The 15,881-nt window shown below is 33.5% G+C and overlaps 1 protein-coding gene and 1 pseudogene across 1 annotated transcript; one reads left to right on the forward strand and one right to left on the reverse strand.

Moving 5' to 3' along the window:
• Window positions 1-1,714: 1,714 nt before the first annotated feature.
• Window positions 1,715-3,341, reverse strand: LOC145157815 (nudix hydrolase 3-like; annotated as a pseudogene).
• Window positions 3,342-11,336: 7,995 nt separating this feature from the next.
• LOC145159539 (uncharacterized) lies at window positions 11,337-15,732 on the forward strand. Its single transcript, XM_079078546.1, has 11 exons — window positions 11,337-11,496; window positions 11,591-11,662; window positions 12,336-12,431; window positions 12,517-12,592; window positions 12,674-12,766; window positions 13,595-13,674; window positions 13,760-13,867; window positions 13,980-14,117; window positions 14,218-14,323; window positions 15,163-15,371; window positions 15,484-15,732. The coding sequence occupies exons 1-11, from the start codon at window positions 11,422-11,424 to the stop codon at window positions 15,550-15,552; spliced, it is 1,122 nt and encodes a 373-aa protein (XP_078934672.1). The 5' UTR covers window positions 11,337-11,421; the 3' UTR covers window positions 15,553-15,732.
• Window positions 15,733-15,881: the final 149 nt, after the last annotated feature.

Genomic DNA, 15,881 nt, shown 5'->3' on the forward strand with positions numbered 1-15,881 from the left:
AAAGTGCCTACATAATCAAAGCAAATGGTGTCATGCAAAGTGTTTAAATTAAATTAATTGGCCAAATCTAGCTTAATTACCTCTTGTTCACCAGCGCAGAGGTCAAGAAACTCCATATCAGCAATAGGGACACCAGGTGCATTGAAGTTTGAAATTGTAGCTATTTATGAGAAGCTGTTACTTTCAGATCATTAAAAACTATGAATGTTGATTGTTCTTTAAGGAATCAACCTGGGATTATGTAAATATTACCAAAAGATGAGATCACCATATACAAGCAACTTGAATGGCGTGACTTCCTAGATCTTTTTATTTTTCCATTAACTTATCAAAGAATTCGTTGATGAAGTTGGATATATCCATTGTATAACCTGTATACCAACCCGCCTATATTTTTTTTACATAATTAATTATAAATCTACCCACTCACCCCCTTTAAAAACTTTCAATCATTCACTCTTCATCTTCTTCAGAGTCATCTGTGCCAATGTCCTGATAAAAATATTATATTAAATAATGTCAGTGAAATAAAATAAAATAAAATAAAATAAAAGGGTTGTTATAATTGTTTACCTCTTCATCATCCTCATCACCAAAGTCCTCTTCATCAGCATCCTTTAAAAAAAGAATTTTCAAAAACAAAATCAGTAACACAATAATGAAGGAATATTCTCATATAACAGGTGGATTTTAGAAAAAAAAAAGAAAAAGAAAAGGTTTTAAGAAAGGTTTTATTCAAGCAAACAATAAAAAGAGGCTTGTTTTTTATGATTAATTAAAAGAATATATAATCTGAACATACTCCATCTTGAATTTCGTCCATGTCATCTTCACATTGGGTCCCACTGAACCAGCTAAAGAAGCTGCTGCATCAAACCAATCAAGAAACAAAATATAGACCTTTTAGTTTATGTTTCTTGTTTACTTAACAAAAACAAGACTTAATCTGGAAAGCTTATATATTTATATCTGAGTGTTTCTATATTTTAACTTAATACAAAAAGAATGTTTTGATGACCTGTCTTCCTCGTGGGGCCGCTTATTTCCATTCTTCTCATGTGTAACTCCATTTGGATGTCCCTTCAAAAAAGAAAATAATGCACAATATTAGATTGCTACAGAAAGACATATTGATAAATATAAAAAGTTTCCAAGAATATGATTCAAGTATTCCTGCATTACTGTCTTTGCTCTATCTAACATGGAATGTTGTCTTCCGAGAGTTGGGCATATCATTGGCAGGGCTTCACCATAACATACAGGTGAAGCTCCGGTTAAAAAGGGAAGGGTGCACACTTGTCGGGCCTGTCCCATGAATGACCCGATCCTTGGTCCTCTGTTTGTACAACAAGATTTCTTTCCTTTTCTCTGCTTCCCTCCTTTTCATTTTCTTTTATCTTCGTCATTTATGTTCACCGAACAATTTCTTGATCTTCTTCTTGTTGTTATCCATGCATCAATCAATGCCTTACCAAAGCGGTTAAGTTTTTTTCCTATCTCTCGAATTCAACAAAATAATAAAACAAATAGTTATACCTTGAGATTTTGATCTTTAAACAAATTCTTAAATGCAGCTTCTGTGTTGGGAAGGTCACCATCTGGATTGAGCAAATAGTAGGCATCTAATGGATCTTTCAAATGAGAACTAGTCAATTGACTTTATCTTTTGGCCAAAAAGTTGGTTTCAACAAGTAAGTACAAGTAACAACAAAATTTAAAAAAAAAAAGCATTTATGACTTCTCTTAGTAGCAATTTATCAGCAACTGGGAAGTCCGGTATTATATCCACTGGAACCTGAAAAATACAAATCAAAATAAAATAAGGAGTAAATATAAGGGATAATTAAAGTTATATATTACTAAATAATAGTAAATACATGTAAGTAATTTACCTGAACCATTTCTAGTTTTTTCAAAGCAAGTTTTAAAGGCTGTGTCATGACACAATATTTTGTAAGAAGTTGTCGCGCATCATATTTGTCCCCTTTTCCGTGTGTTGTTAGTATAACCCTACTTAACCCCTCAACTACATCTTCAATCTATCATTTATCAAACCAGTAAAACAAATGATAATTATCATCCCAATAGGAACTTGATCTATAAGTTATAAATGATAAAACAACCACACTACCTTATCAAAGTCAACAAACAAATGTTTCATCAGGATGTAAAACAAATGCCCCTTTCTCAAATAACCAGTTGAATTGTAGTGCTTGACCTTTTCTGATAACAAATTTTCAAAATAATAATTAAAAAAACATTTTTAATCAGATTAATATATAAATATATCGAGTGGAGTACCCATGAGCTTCCTCTAACCCGAAACGTACAGACCGGAAGCAACCTGCAAGGTAAGACACGTACATTGACTTGACTAGGCTCTTTGGAAGCTCATCCTGGTCAACCAACCCAAAAATATGGTCAACTTTTCGTTATCTTCAAATTTACTTTACACAAATTAATATTTTAATTAAAAAATATATATCAAGATACCACTGACCTTATCTATAAGAAATTTTAGGGCCCACAGACCAACAATGTCCGCTTTAGCTTCTTCCAAAGCTGAATGTAGTTCTTGTAGCTCGTGTTTGTCGATTCATATAAAGCGATTATAATTTTATAAAGATTATTAAATTTGAAATGAAAAAAAAAACCACCAATCTCACAGTTGACTTTTGACCATCTGGAAGTGTTATTGTATGTGGTCCTATCCCATGACAACACTCATGGCAAATTGTGTGAGTGAAAAAAGAGTCAAAGTCAACAAGTTCCCGTTGTTCCTTTATAATGCATACACCAGCTATAGGCTGCAGAATAAGCTTAAACCTATTTTCAAAATAAATAAATAATTTTTAAGATTATATGTAATGTAGGTAGTAGAAAAAAAAAGTAAAAAAAAAATGCAGCTTCTGTGCTGGGAAGACTGCACAAGAATCTTTTTCCTTTTCCTGAAATTTGCAACGTCTTTCAAATGTGGAAGATATACTGGCAACAGAAGGCATGCAGTAGACCTCATGCTTTCTTAGAACAGGCAGGTTTTCCCATGGTAGTATCTGAAAAAAAAAACAAAACAACCTCATTATTATTATTATATATGAACTATGAAGATGAAAATAAAAAGAAACCAAGAGATATTCTATACCTACCTGGATGTCAAAGTCCAGAACCAATATAACAGGTCCTCTATCTACTACAACATTTGCCATTTCCTCCTCAATTTCATGGATTGCATTTAATATCAGCTTGGATAGATTGTCGCTTTTGTTTTTTCCTTGCTTGCTAGAATTATATGCCATACAACTTCCATCTTCATCAACATTAACATAGCATCCTTTCTTCATAATTAATTCTTATATCCATTCTTCTTGCCCAACACATCCGATTATAAGTTTGATAATGCTTTCATATGCATCAACTTTACACACCCGTTTCAAATCCTTCTTCAATTTCTTTTGTACAGATTCAAGGTGCTTGTTTTCTAAACATTCACCCAAAAGCAAGTGCTTCCAAGAAGGGCCAAACCATAGATTCTCCACATCTCTGAGAAAATGAGAAAATAATTAAAAATAGAATAATAATTAAAAATGGTTGCCTATTAAATCCATTTATAATAAAGAATAGAAACGATAATAGCATAACGGTATTCCAAAATAAGAACAATGGAAGGATGCATTTTGACTCTTTAAAAGAAAGAATAAATAACACAACTTAAATAGAAGGCTTTCATATCCAATCCAATTAAAAGAATTTAGCTAGAGAGTAGAGACAGGGCACCAATCCATAGATGAATGACATGTAATAAGAAAGACAAAGCACAAACATATAAAAGATTATCTAGCAATGGCATTAAAATGAAAGAAAAAACTTACGTCAACATCCGTAGTGTTGTGGTTCCCAATACAAGAAAACAACTGGTGATTAACATGAGATCCAATTGACACCTGATGAAAATACGATGCACACTGGCTTTCAGATACAACATTGCTTGAAGTCGACAACATTGAAAAGGCCTTTTTTGAAGGAGAAAGTGTATACAAAACAGCAAGCAACCGTGACACCTGTGGCATCATTAACTATTTAGAATGTAGAGTCAAACCATTGAATTTTAACAACTCTTTCTCTAATCCCATGACACCTAGTAAAATATACTTATTCATGAACATCATAAGATTCTATAAGTATCACAATCATTAATATCTAAGAAGCTTCATTTAATCTAAATTTCAAGAAGAAATGAAGACAATGGAAGGGTGGAATAGTTGTTAACCTTCTGAAAGATTACGGGAACCTCACGACATAGTATGAAGGCAAGCTTTAATCCAGACATAAGTATTGGTATGGAAATGAACGACATATCACAACCATCTTTCCTAGAAAAACAAATATCAAACAGATCACGTGTTAGTAAAATCAAAAGGGCTTTATAGAAAACTGTTTCATTTCACAGAAAAAACTTCTACAAATCAAATTGAGAAAAAAAAAACTCTTCTCTGGTCTGTATACCAACATTGTGCAAATAGGGAAAGAGATATTTCAGCCCATTAGCTTTCATCCAATCAGCTGAAATAAGATGCATAAGAAAAGTAGTACTCTCCTGCAATGAGTAAAGACAAACATAAGCTCAGCATATAACTCGGATCTGCAATAATAAAAAAGACAATCAACATAAAACATGATTTGTAGCTGTCTTATGATGCTTCAGAAAAAATAAACCTCGACATTTTCCTTTGTAGCAAATGAGAGTATGAAAGCAGTTGCAGCTATAGTGAGTACACTTTTCATGTTGTCCTCAGATACATCTCTTTCCCTTTCATATGTACTGCATCTGATAAATCGCCAATAAATTAAACCAAACACATGATAATCCAGAAACAGTCTGCGATTTAAAGAAAAATACCTATTTTTACTGGAAGTCAATAGTGTAAGAAAGAAACATGGGACTGATATCACCGGTGTCTGGATGAGAGACTTGTACAATTGTGGCCTTGGGCAACTCATTGAAAATTCGAGTTCCCTCAGGCATATTTTGATGAAACGAGAAGAACGATGACAACCTCGACGGCTCCGATTGCATTTGGACGTAATGGGATCCACTCCCTCCATCGGACATCATCTGCTCTGCTCCGATTTTGATGAAACAAGAAGAACCAATCAGATTCTTCTGGAATTAGGATTCTAACATGGCTTGATAATAGGGATATAATTTGTTAAGATACAACAAAAAGGGAAGAACTCATGTCGGAGCCCCGAGCCTTTATAAATCAGATCTGATTGGCGGACCATGGGAATGTAAGAAGTTGGCATGCAGAAAAAGATGAGTCGAGGTCGCCGGCAGGAGGTGATTCGAGGTAGAGAATGTTGTTGAAGGTTTCAGGAGGAGAGTTGATGTAGAACGTGGTAGAGAGCCCTCATTGACAAAACCCTAGAAAATGGTCCCTGTGATTTTTTGGATAAGAAAAATATTCCAAACGCGCGTTCATTTTAAAAATTATAAAGCGACATGATTAGACGACACGCCTTTTATGCTGAGTGCCCTCCGTGTTTTTTTTTTGTTCTGACACTAATTTTAAGGGCACGCAAAAATGCGCGTCCTAAATCCTTCAAATTTTAGAAGAGATGACATTATTTTTAGGGCATACGCTTTTGCGTATCGTAAATCACTGTGTGTCATTGTTTGCGCGTCATTAAAGGCCTATATTCTAGTAGTGCCTCAATTTCGGAAGCTGCTGTGCGACTCCGGAACCTGAAAAGAGACTTCGGAACTTATGGTTTGACTCCGAAATTTGAAGATTGACTCCAGAATTCACCATTTGACTCTGGATTTTAGACCATCTCGAACCATTTCGTCATTTTAAGATATTTTGACGTCGGAAATCCCCCCAAACTCGTGTTTTTCATAACTTAGAATATTTAAAACATATTTACATAAAATAATATTTAATATTTGTAAAGGTATTATTTTAAATCATTGATATGAATAAGACAAGGATAAAAGTGTTGACTTTGCTGATTTGATGCTACTTCCCATTTTCCCATACATTTTAATATTCAACATATATCCATGAAGTTAACCAACGGATTCCCAAGTAAATATCACATCAAATTCCTACTCCCTATATTTGGATGATTTCCTTCCAAAAAGCCCCACCATCTCTTATCATTTTACCTTCTGTCCATTTCCATTCTCTCTCAAGAGTAACTCCAAGCTTCAAAGGAGTTAAAGTATTCAATCTTACTCTAATCTTTGGATAACATCACCTCCATGGAAGTTCATCCACTCATCCAAGAGTTCTCATCAAAGATTATAACTTGAACACCAAAACTACACAAAACTCATCAAGAACTCAAGCTAGGTTCAAAGTTTCATCTTCATCTTCATCTACATCTCAAAAACCCCAATGTGAGCTTCATACCCCCATATCTTTCGTATTTTTCATGTTTTCGGGGGAGAATATAAGTCAACTCTCGTTTAACCGTTGGATATTTGCATGTACCACTATGTTAAGTGTTTAACTTTTGGATCTTTACTTGAACATGAAGTTTATCACTTAGATCTTCATAAAAACCATGAGAAAAGTATGATTGTCTTATATATTACATGAAAACTTGTAGATCTGAGATTATACACTCTAAATAGCAAAAACAAGTGTTGTGTTCAAACTTCTATAACCTAAACTCAAAAATCAGCTTTTAACAGGAATGTTTTGGTCTAATTACGGACTGTTTTGATCACCTTGATGGTAATATTTTTCAAAAATGTTTTACATGCAAAACGTTCAGGTTTATACCTTTAAAATGACTACTCTCACGCATTCATACGATTTTTCCACAAGTTTTGGCGATTTTTACAAAACTGCCTATCATTTTAGGAATGATTTCGGACCAGTCTGTGAAGATGAACATTTTCACACTGCTTTGAGGCCATTAAAAATCTTAATAAAAATTATGAGTAAAGTAGACTCCTTTTCCAAACCCTCAGAGTTTACGGATCCAAATTTCGGCTTACGATGATTTTTCTATAATTTTTTTTCTAAAAAGAGGGACAGAAAGGTTAAAAACAAGAAATTTTTTTATCATGCTAAAAGCTCTTATACATGTTTTAGATGCAAGTTTGTATAACTTATATATACTTTTAAAACATCTAGACATGTTAACTTATATTTACTTAATATATATATATATATATATATATATATATATATATATATATATATATATATATATATATATATATATTTATTTACGTTCTTATTGGGCCTGGATATAATATACATGTTTAGTGGGCTTTAGTGTCCTTTTACATGCTTAGTGGGCCTCAGTGTCCTTTTGCATGTTTAGTGGGCATTAGTGTCCTTTTACACGTTTAGTGGGCCTTAGCGTCCTTTTACGTGTTTAGTGGGCTTTAGTTGTCCTTTTACATGTATATTGAGCCCGGGATATATATATAATCTCATTCCTTTTGAGCCTAGAAATACTTTACATGCTTAGTGGGCCTTAGTTGTTCACTTACATGTTTATTGCTCCTGGAATATACCTTATATGATCCTCTTTCTTTTTCCGCGTAAATTTGATTAAGGATCTAGTGAGACGTGTCGGTTGACACCTATTGAGTGTACGACCGTAGCCTGTAGTTATAACCAGAGTCTCTTGGAGGGAGAGTGTGAGTTTGTGTATAGATCTATACGGGGGTGACGCCCCACAGCTGAGCTGTTCGCTACAGTTAGACTAGGCCAGTCTAGGGTGACAAACCGTACCTTATTCTGTCGGCGTCCCAAAGACGTCATGACAGGCGAAATTGTCATTATCAAGTATGATTATAGCGGCTCACTTAGAGGAATTAACGTTATAAAATTTACGGGGGAAACCTTCTTTTTGGATAAAACGGTAACCTATACGCGCTGGTACTCAACCACGGGGGTTGAGATTCCAGCATTCTCTTACGCAGACACCATCGGGTTGTCTGGGATCATTCTCTTTCTATTTTCGCAAATATTAACACACATGCATTAATATAAGACCGGACACAAATATTTCAAACCATTTATTTTTAGAAAATATCGGATTTTCTGGGAATATTCGTTTTACTTTTACAAACAAAAGATAACAAAGGACATGCATGCATATATTCATAGTTTGGGAACGAGACTTACAAATCATTTTCATAAGAAATATCGGATTTTCTAAAAGAACTAAGAGAACTATTCTAAACAAGTACAAAACCATTTTATACAAAAATGCTTATGAACTCACAAACTTTTTAGTTGACGCTTTTTCAAAACGACTTGTATTCTCAGGGACCCAGTAGCAGGTAATAAGCTCGACTATGAGATCAAGTAGTGCGACTTCAAGAAATTTTACTTATCTTACTTTTATGTAACTGATGAACAAGTTCAATATGTAAACTATGTAAGTGTGTATTTCCAATGTATGATGTTTGGTTGCTATGTTTCATTCATATTCAATTGTTATGATACTGTACATGAAGTCATCCGTCCCCGGACGTTTTCGCCGTCCCGGTTCGGGGGTGTGGCATTATGTACATGTGATGTGAAAAGGTTATATTGGTCATTTTTATTCCATGTTGTGTTATTAGTAAATTAAGGACAGAAAAGGGTAGTTTGGTAAAGTTTGGAGTGAAGTTTTAAAGTATATTGCATTTTGTATGTAAATTAATGACATAAAAGGGTATTTTGGTCATTTATGAATGTATGTTGCCTTTTTAAGTAAACTCATGACATAAAAGGGTATTTTGGTCATTTATGAATGTATGTTGCCTTTTTAAGTAAACTCATTACATAAAAGGATATTTTGGTCACTTATGAATGTATGTTGCCTTTTTAAGTAAACTCATGACATAAAAGGGTATTTTGGTCACTTATGAAAGTATGTTGCCTTTTTAAGTAAACTAATTACATGAAAGGATATCTTGGTCACTTATGAAAGTATGTTGCCTTTTTAAGTAAAGTCATCACATATGGCTTTGTATATTTCTACATGGAAAAATTTGGAATAATGTGCATACATGTGAATGTGTTATATGGTCCCGCATATGGTTCCTTTAATGGGTTAAAAGGTCCCATTTTTCCATTATAAAAACATCCACTGACTATTAACTGAAAATGGTCCCCATACATAGTGTACTTTCACATGGACCACTTTCTACTTTATTCCCAATATAATACCATGCACTGTAACCAATTTAATTATATATAATAAAAGGAAAACAAGTCATGCATGTTTCAATAACATAAACATTTCCAACATCTGATTATACAAAATGCCCTACCATTGGGACTTTCAATATGGCTTTACAATAGTTATAAAATGCCCTTTCATTAGGGACTTATCAGCTTACAACATCAACATACCAAGGTTGACACCCCCAAATTCTAACTAAAAGCAGCTTCCAAACATACAAAATGTCAATCATTACGGAGTTTTCTAGTCTGCCTTTACAAAAACATACAAAAGCTTACACCAACCCCCTAACTAACTACAATCACTCCCTAACTTCAAAACACAAAAGACCAAGCCAGCAAACAACAATGCAACTATCATCCTGTACCTGCCTATAGCCTTCCTTGAATTAGAAACATCTTTATCACTCTTTGCCACCTTACACTTCTCCTATGACAGCAAGAACTCCACTCCAACAATCCTTGTCCTCAAATTGTGCATCTCAGACAGATCCTCTTTAGCATCCAGTTTCCGCTTCAAAGAATATAGAAGATTTTTGTAGTACCCTTCTTCGTGTTCATCGTCTTTCCATTCAATGAAGTTACATTTCTTAAACCTAGTCTGTAAATAGCCAATCCATTAAAAAATAAAAATGCTTTGATTTAGATAGTAAATAAAGATTAAGGAAATCAGCTGCCTTTCATGTATTAACGAAATGGATTTGATTCACGATCACAAAGATTCCTCAAGAAGAAAATAAAATTAGGGTTTTTTTTTTCGAAATACAAATCTAGCATGATCGGCTTTACACGAAGAAACACCACAGTCAAACCCTAAAATACGAAGGTAGCATGATTAGGATTATCGGGACCTACCAAACTGTTTTTACAATTTCAGAAACGCCTCCCAGGGTTTGTTATCTTCCAACACATTCGTTCTTTAGCTGGAACGTCGCAATTACAAAGCTTTACCCCTTCTCACACTTAAAAACGAGTCACTTGTAGCTAATTCCTTGAAGTGGACGAGGTGGAAGACATTGTTCTTGAGGATGGCAAGAGTCGATGGAGAGGATTTGACTTTTCACAAAAGGGTAAGTAACATTTGAATAATGGTCCGATTCAGGGTTTCAATTAATAAGGGTTGTTGGACGAGTCAGCTTCTTCGACACATCAGGATCCCACATACGTGTTACACGTAAGCTTTTGGACACATCACCCAACCACATAAGCATTGGAACCGGTAAACCGTCTAATTTTTTGAATAATGGTGTAATTAAAAAGTAAAAATGGAATTTAGTGGTCTAATGTACAAAAAAAAACTTTAGTGACCAAATTAGACAAATACCAAAACTTTCATGTGCTACAGTGTCATTTTTCCAGGAAAATTATACAACATAAAACTTTTTAGTCTGCTTTAATGTCGAGGAATTTAAATCTTTGATATTTTTGTTTTGTGGAGAGAAAAACAACTATAATTTTCAATTCTAGCAGTCATGGTTCATAACTTAATAACCTCCCAAACTTCTATGATAGTTTTATTACTAAATTCCAAACTTCTATGGTAGTTTTAAAATCTGCATTTTCTTTTGGTGTAATATCGGAACGAATGTTGTTACTCATCGTTGAATGAATAGTAGTATATGTTTGTTTGAAAGATTACTTACACGGTGTTGAAAGGATACAAAATTGTGTTTCTACTATTTTTAGCACCTGTGTTAACGAATGCATCCATGAAGAAGATTTTACACAAGGGTTATCACGCGACGACGGTGACATTGCTGAAGACAAAATTCTAGAGTTTTATGAGTTAAGATAAACTCTAATTCCATTAAGACGACGAATTTCAAATCTAAAATTAAAACTATTAGTATTTTTGGTTTCTAGGCTTATATGGTTATGTTGACGTACCTTTTTACTTTTTTTTTTTTTTAATTTTAAAACCAAATATAATATAAATCCAATACAAAAATTAGAAAACATCCGGATCCTAATTTATCCGATAATATTTTTTAAGAATTAGTTTTGGATTTAAATTATGTGCATCTATAAGTTATACAAGAGGAAGGCCCAAACGGCCCAACAAATGACCCAATACTTATCACGACTTGTATGCATTTCATGAAACACATGTCCAAGACGACGGCGTTTCCTGAAGCTTTTTTCCCGACCTCATCTTGTTGAAATACGATTAATAAAAAACATTTCGGTTTCAGTTGTAAATCGTGGATCGGATTTCTCTTTCTCGATGGATTCTATAAGAGTTCCAAGCTTGACTTTGATTTTGCTAATTATTTCATCGATTCTCTGCTTACAATCTAAGGTTCGTATACATGATCTCTGTTCTAATTCAATACTTCAATTTAATCGAAATTCGATTTGGATCGGTGAATTATATCTGTTTAATTTGCGAATAGGCCGATGGAACAGGTTCAGTTTATCTCCTCGATAGCTCAACTCATCACTATTTTCAATCTCACTCATCCGAGGTAGGTAACTTCGTATTTAATTTTTACTTCAAGTTTGCTGATCGTTTTAGTTCTAATTACCCCTGTTCACTGCAATTGACTTTGATTGATCACATAATTATGCCATATGTTGTTATACTATGTCATATATTGAAGTTGAAAGATAAAACCTCCAGATTTTGATCTGATACAAGTTCACAACAATGCAACAAGTAAGATTTTTGATATTTCTTTTGACCATAAAAGTTATTAACAACCTAGTATCCATGATTTTGGAATCATTGATTAGCAGCCACTTGAAAGGGTAATAATCACTGCTCTTAAGATTAAGCTTTAGCAAATGATGTTCTAACTTTGTCTCTTTAACTTTTTTTATCAAAAAGTCACAGTTCAAACAACATTAACTACATTTGCAAAAGTTGGAAAGAACATCGTCATATACTTGTAAAACAATTCTAAAAGTAACTAACAAAAGATTCTTGAATATAAAATGGGAACTTTTTACTTCAATAGATCAACTGTTACATGTTGCCATAGCATTGAAGTCTTGCTTATTAGTTTATCTGGTATATTTATCATGTATATGTTTGAACTAAAAGACAATATGTTAAAAAGAAAGAAATCTTATTTGCATAGTTGGAATTTGAAATCTCATATTAAAAAGAAATCTTATTTTCATATCTTGATTTTGCAGTCCAAATCATTATCCCTTCCAGAAGTAGGTGCTGCCATTTCAGTCTTGCTTGGTTTTGCACCTCCTTCAACATTATCTTCTGCAAGCTCAGAAAAGGCAATATTACTTCTTAACTTTTTCAAATATCTTAGTGCATGATTTCTTCTTTTAAATCTGATATAATTCTTTATTGATCTTCCAGTTGAATGAGGTACTTACACCCAACCCCTTTGTTAGGCCTCATGCTGTTTTCTTGCTAGAGATCAATGGATTAGGAGGTGCCTAAATTTGTGTCTATTATATTCCAAATTACTTCCAAATGGAATTTATCTTTTTAAATATTGCTATGCTACTTGCAGATAAGCATCTTGGACTTAATTCAGATGGTGATGTTTTCAGTAGGGCTCTTAAGAGTGAAGTGGCTATTGAAAATGCTGAAATTCAACTTTCAGGTAATACCTCCTTTTATCTGTAAGACACTTTTTGTTACGCAAGACAAGACACACAGAACAAGTTGTACTGTATTTAGCATTCATTATACTGACAATCTTTTGCACCACCCAAAAAAGGTGGGACTTGGACATGTTATCATCAAAAGTAGCCCTTGTCAAGTCATGAATTGTCATGTCTATGTCATATTTTGCCATGTCATGTCATATTTTTCTATGTTATGTCATGTCCGGTCATATCTTGCCATGTTTTGTCATGCCATATCATGTCATGTCATATCTTGCCATGTCATGTCATATTTTGCCATGTTATGTTGTGTCATGTACTGTCCAGTCTTATCATGTCATGTTTTATCATGCCTTATCATGTCATGTTTTATCATGCCATATCATGTCATGTTTTATCATATGCCATATCATGCCATGTTTTATCATGCCATATCATGTCATGTGTTATCATACAATATCTTGCCATGTCATATCATGTCATGTCGTATTTTTCTATATTATGTCATGTCATGTACTGTCCAGTCATATCATGCCATGTTTTATAATGCCATATCATGTCATGTGTTATCATGCCATATGTTGCCATGTCATATCATGTCATGTCGTATTTTTCTATGTTATGTCATATCATGTACTGTCTAGTTATGTATTGCCATGTTGTGTCTTGTCATGTACTGTGTAGTCATATCATGTGTTGTCATGTCATATTTTGCCATGTCATGTCATGTTATGTCATGTCATGTACTGTGTAGTGTAATAAATGCAGCCTAATAAACAAATTTATTTATGTAAATGACAAACTTTTCATCCACATATTTGCAGAAGATGAATTGTCTCTAGTTTCTTTAAATGAACCCCTACCTTCAGATATGGAATCAACCGAAAAAGATTTGACCAACTTTGTAAGTTTCAACTTATACTACACTCTACTATATCTTCCCATGTGTCATTTTACATTTTTACCCTTTCCATTGATTATCAACTCAGGCCCTTTGGTTGGGTGGAGAACACATTAACAATGCAGCCGAGCCATTGACCGGAGAGTTGACTATCCCCTTGTCAAACAATGTTCAAATCAATCTTCATATGTCAAAGGTTGTTTTTCCATTTTCCATTCTTTCTATCTCATCACTTTATAACATTGTTGATTTTCTACCGTTGTGGTAAATGACGATTATACCCCTGTTCTTGTTTCATTCATTTGCAGAAAGCAGACAGAGAATTTACAATCAGCCTCGTCTCTCTTTTCCACAATGCTCAAAAGGCAATGCAATTGCATGAAGATTTGGCGGGAAGTAAGCTTACTCCATCAGAATTGATCAAAGGAAAATTTGATGGTTTTAAGGTTATAAATAATATTCTTTTCCCCTTTTTTTTTTTTATCATATTCTTTTGTAACATTTTTGCTTTTGTGTCTTTACATTTTTAAGTTTAAAATGTTGTAGGCTTTTCAAGAACACTATGGAACAGATGATATTGTTCATAAAGGTGCTGAATTGTTGGTGACTTCAATCTCCATGATTTACAACTCCCTTCAAACAACATACAAAGGTCATCTTTTCTTTAATTCGCCTATTTGCCCTTCTATTTTCCTCCCAACTTCTTTCACATTAATTTTTGAATGTAAGGGTAAAATGGTCATTTACTAGTCTAGAAAAGAAACAGACTTTATGTATACAACATTTTATCCAGACATACATCATCACCCTTTTAGCCACTTTATTAGGGTGAAAAAAGAAACAAACTACAAACATTAATTGAAAATTTTAATAGATATATGTAAAATATTCAATCTTTAATCACCAATTAGAAAATACCCGCACCCCGCTTCACGTGGGCGTAATCTGTAAATTTTCTATAAGGTAAGGACCATTTTTGTAATTTTTAAACACATGGGCGGAATCTGTAAAAAAAGAACTTTGCAAGGACCTTTTCTGTAAATATAGGTTCAATTTTTGTACTTTATTTTCTACATAGGGGACAAACCTGTCCACATACGAAAATCTTAAATACACGGACTCGTTTTGTAAAAAAAAAAGAACTTTGCAAGGACCTTTTCTATACAATACAATTACAAGGACTAAATCTTGCAAAATACAATACTTATGTGGCAAAACTGTAAAAACATGAAAAGGTACTATTGCTAAGGACTTTGCTTTTAATATATAGTATAATTATTTTCTACATAGGGGCCAAACCTGTCAACATATGAAAATCTTAAATATACGGACTCGTTTTGTAAAAAAAAAAAGAACTTTGTAAGGACCTTTTCTATACAATACAATACTTATGTGTCAAAACTCTAAAAACATGAAAATGTACTATTGCTAAGGACTTCGCTTTTAATATATATAGTATAATATAATGTTGTATATTTGGTCATGTTATAGGTCAAATTGTTGGGGTGATTATTTTCAATGGGTCACCTACTAAAGAATCTGATTCAATGTTGACCATAAAGTTGACCTCCCGACAACATCCTCGGTGGTTAGAGGAAAAGAGTTTGCCCGATTTTGCCAAGATTGCAGAAGTGGCTGTTGTTAGAAAAACCCTAGCTTGGATTACCGGGATTATTCTTATAGTTTCCACTCTCATGGGGGTAAGCTCTAAGTTTTTTTTATCCCATTGATATCAGTGTCAGTCTCAGTCTCACAGTATACTGTTTTGTTTTGTTCTGTTGAAAAGCGTAATATCTGTTTGCTTTTTTGCAGATATGCTTTTTGTTTAATATGCCAATCACGAGGGACACCCTTTTGTATTCTAATGTGAAGCTTGATTAAATGTGTGAGGAAGGGGAATTATGGCAACACGTTGGTGTTATATATTTGTTACATTTAATGTTTATTTTTTTTAAGTAAAGAGTGACTTGCAATGAGATTTTTTGGTGGATGGATTGAGTTAATGGACAATACAAACGATTTGTGTGTAGTGAAATCTTATTTATCTATTTGTTTTTTTTATGGGCGTGGGAATGGAAGAAAGAACATGGGGAATTCAAACTAATCTTAGAACATAGTATGCAATCTTCATAAAAGTCTTATATAGTATGTGTTAGTTACAATAGGGTCATGGCTTTTTTTTTCTAAATAAAGAAAGGCGGAGAATATTA

This window comes from Lactuca virosa, chromosome 2 (genome assembly GCF_052849685.1).
Source record: "Lactuca virosa cultivar CGN04683 chromosome 2, Lactuca_virosa_CGN04683_v6, whole genome shotgun sequence".
Lineage (NCBI taxonomy): Eukaryota > Viridiplantae > Streptophyta > Magnoliopsida > Asterales > Asteraceae > Lactuca > Lactuca virosa.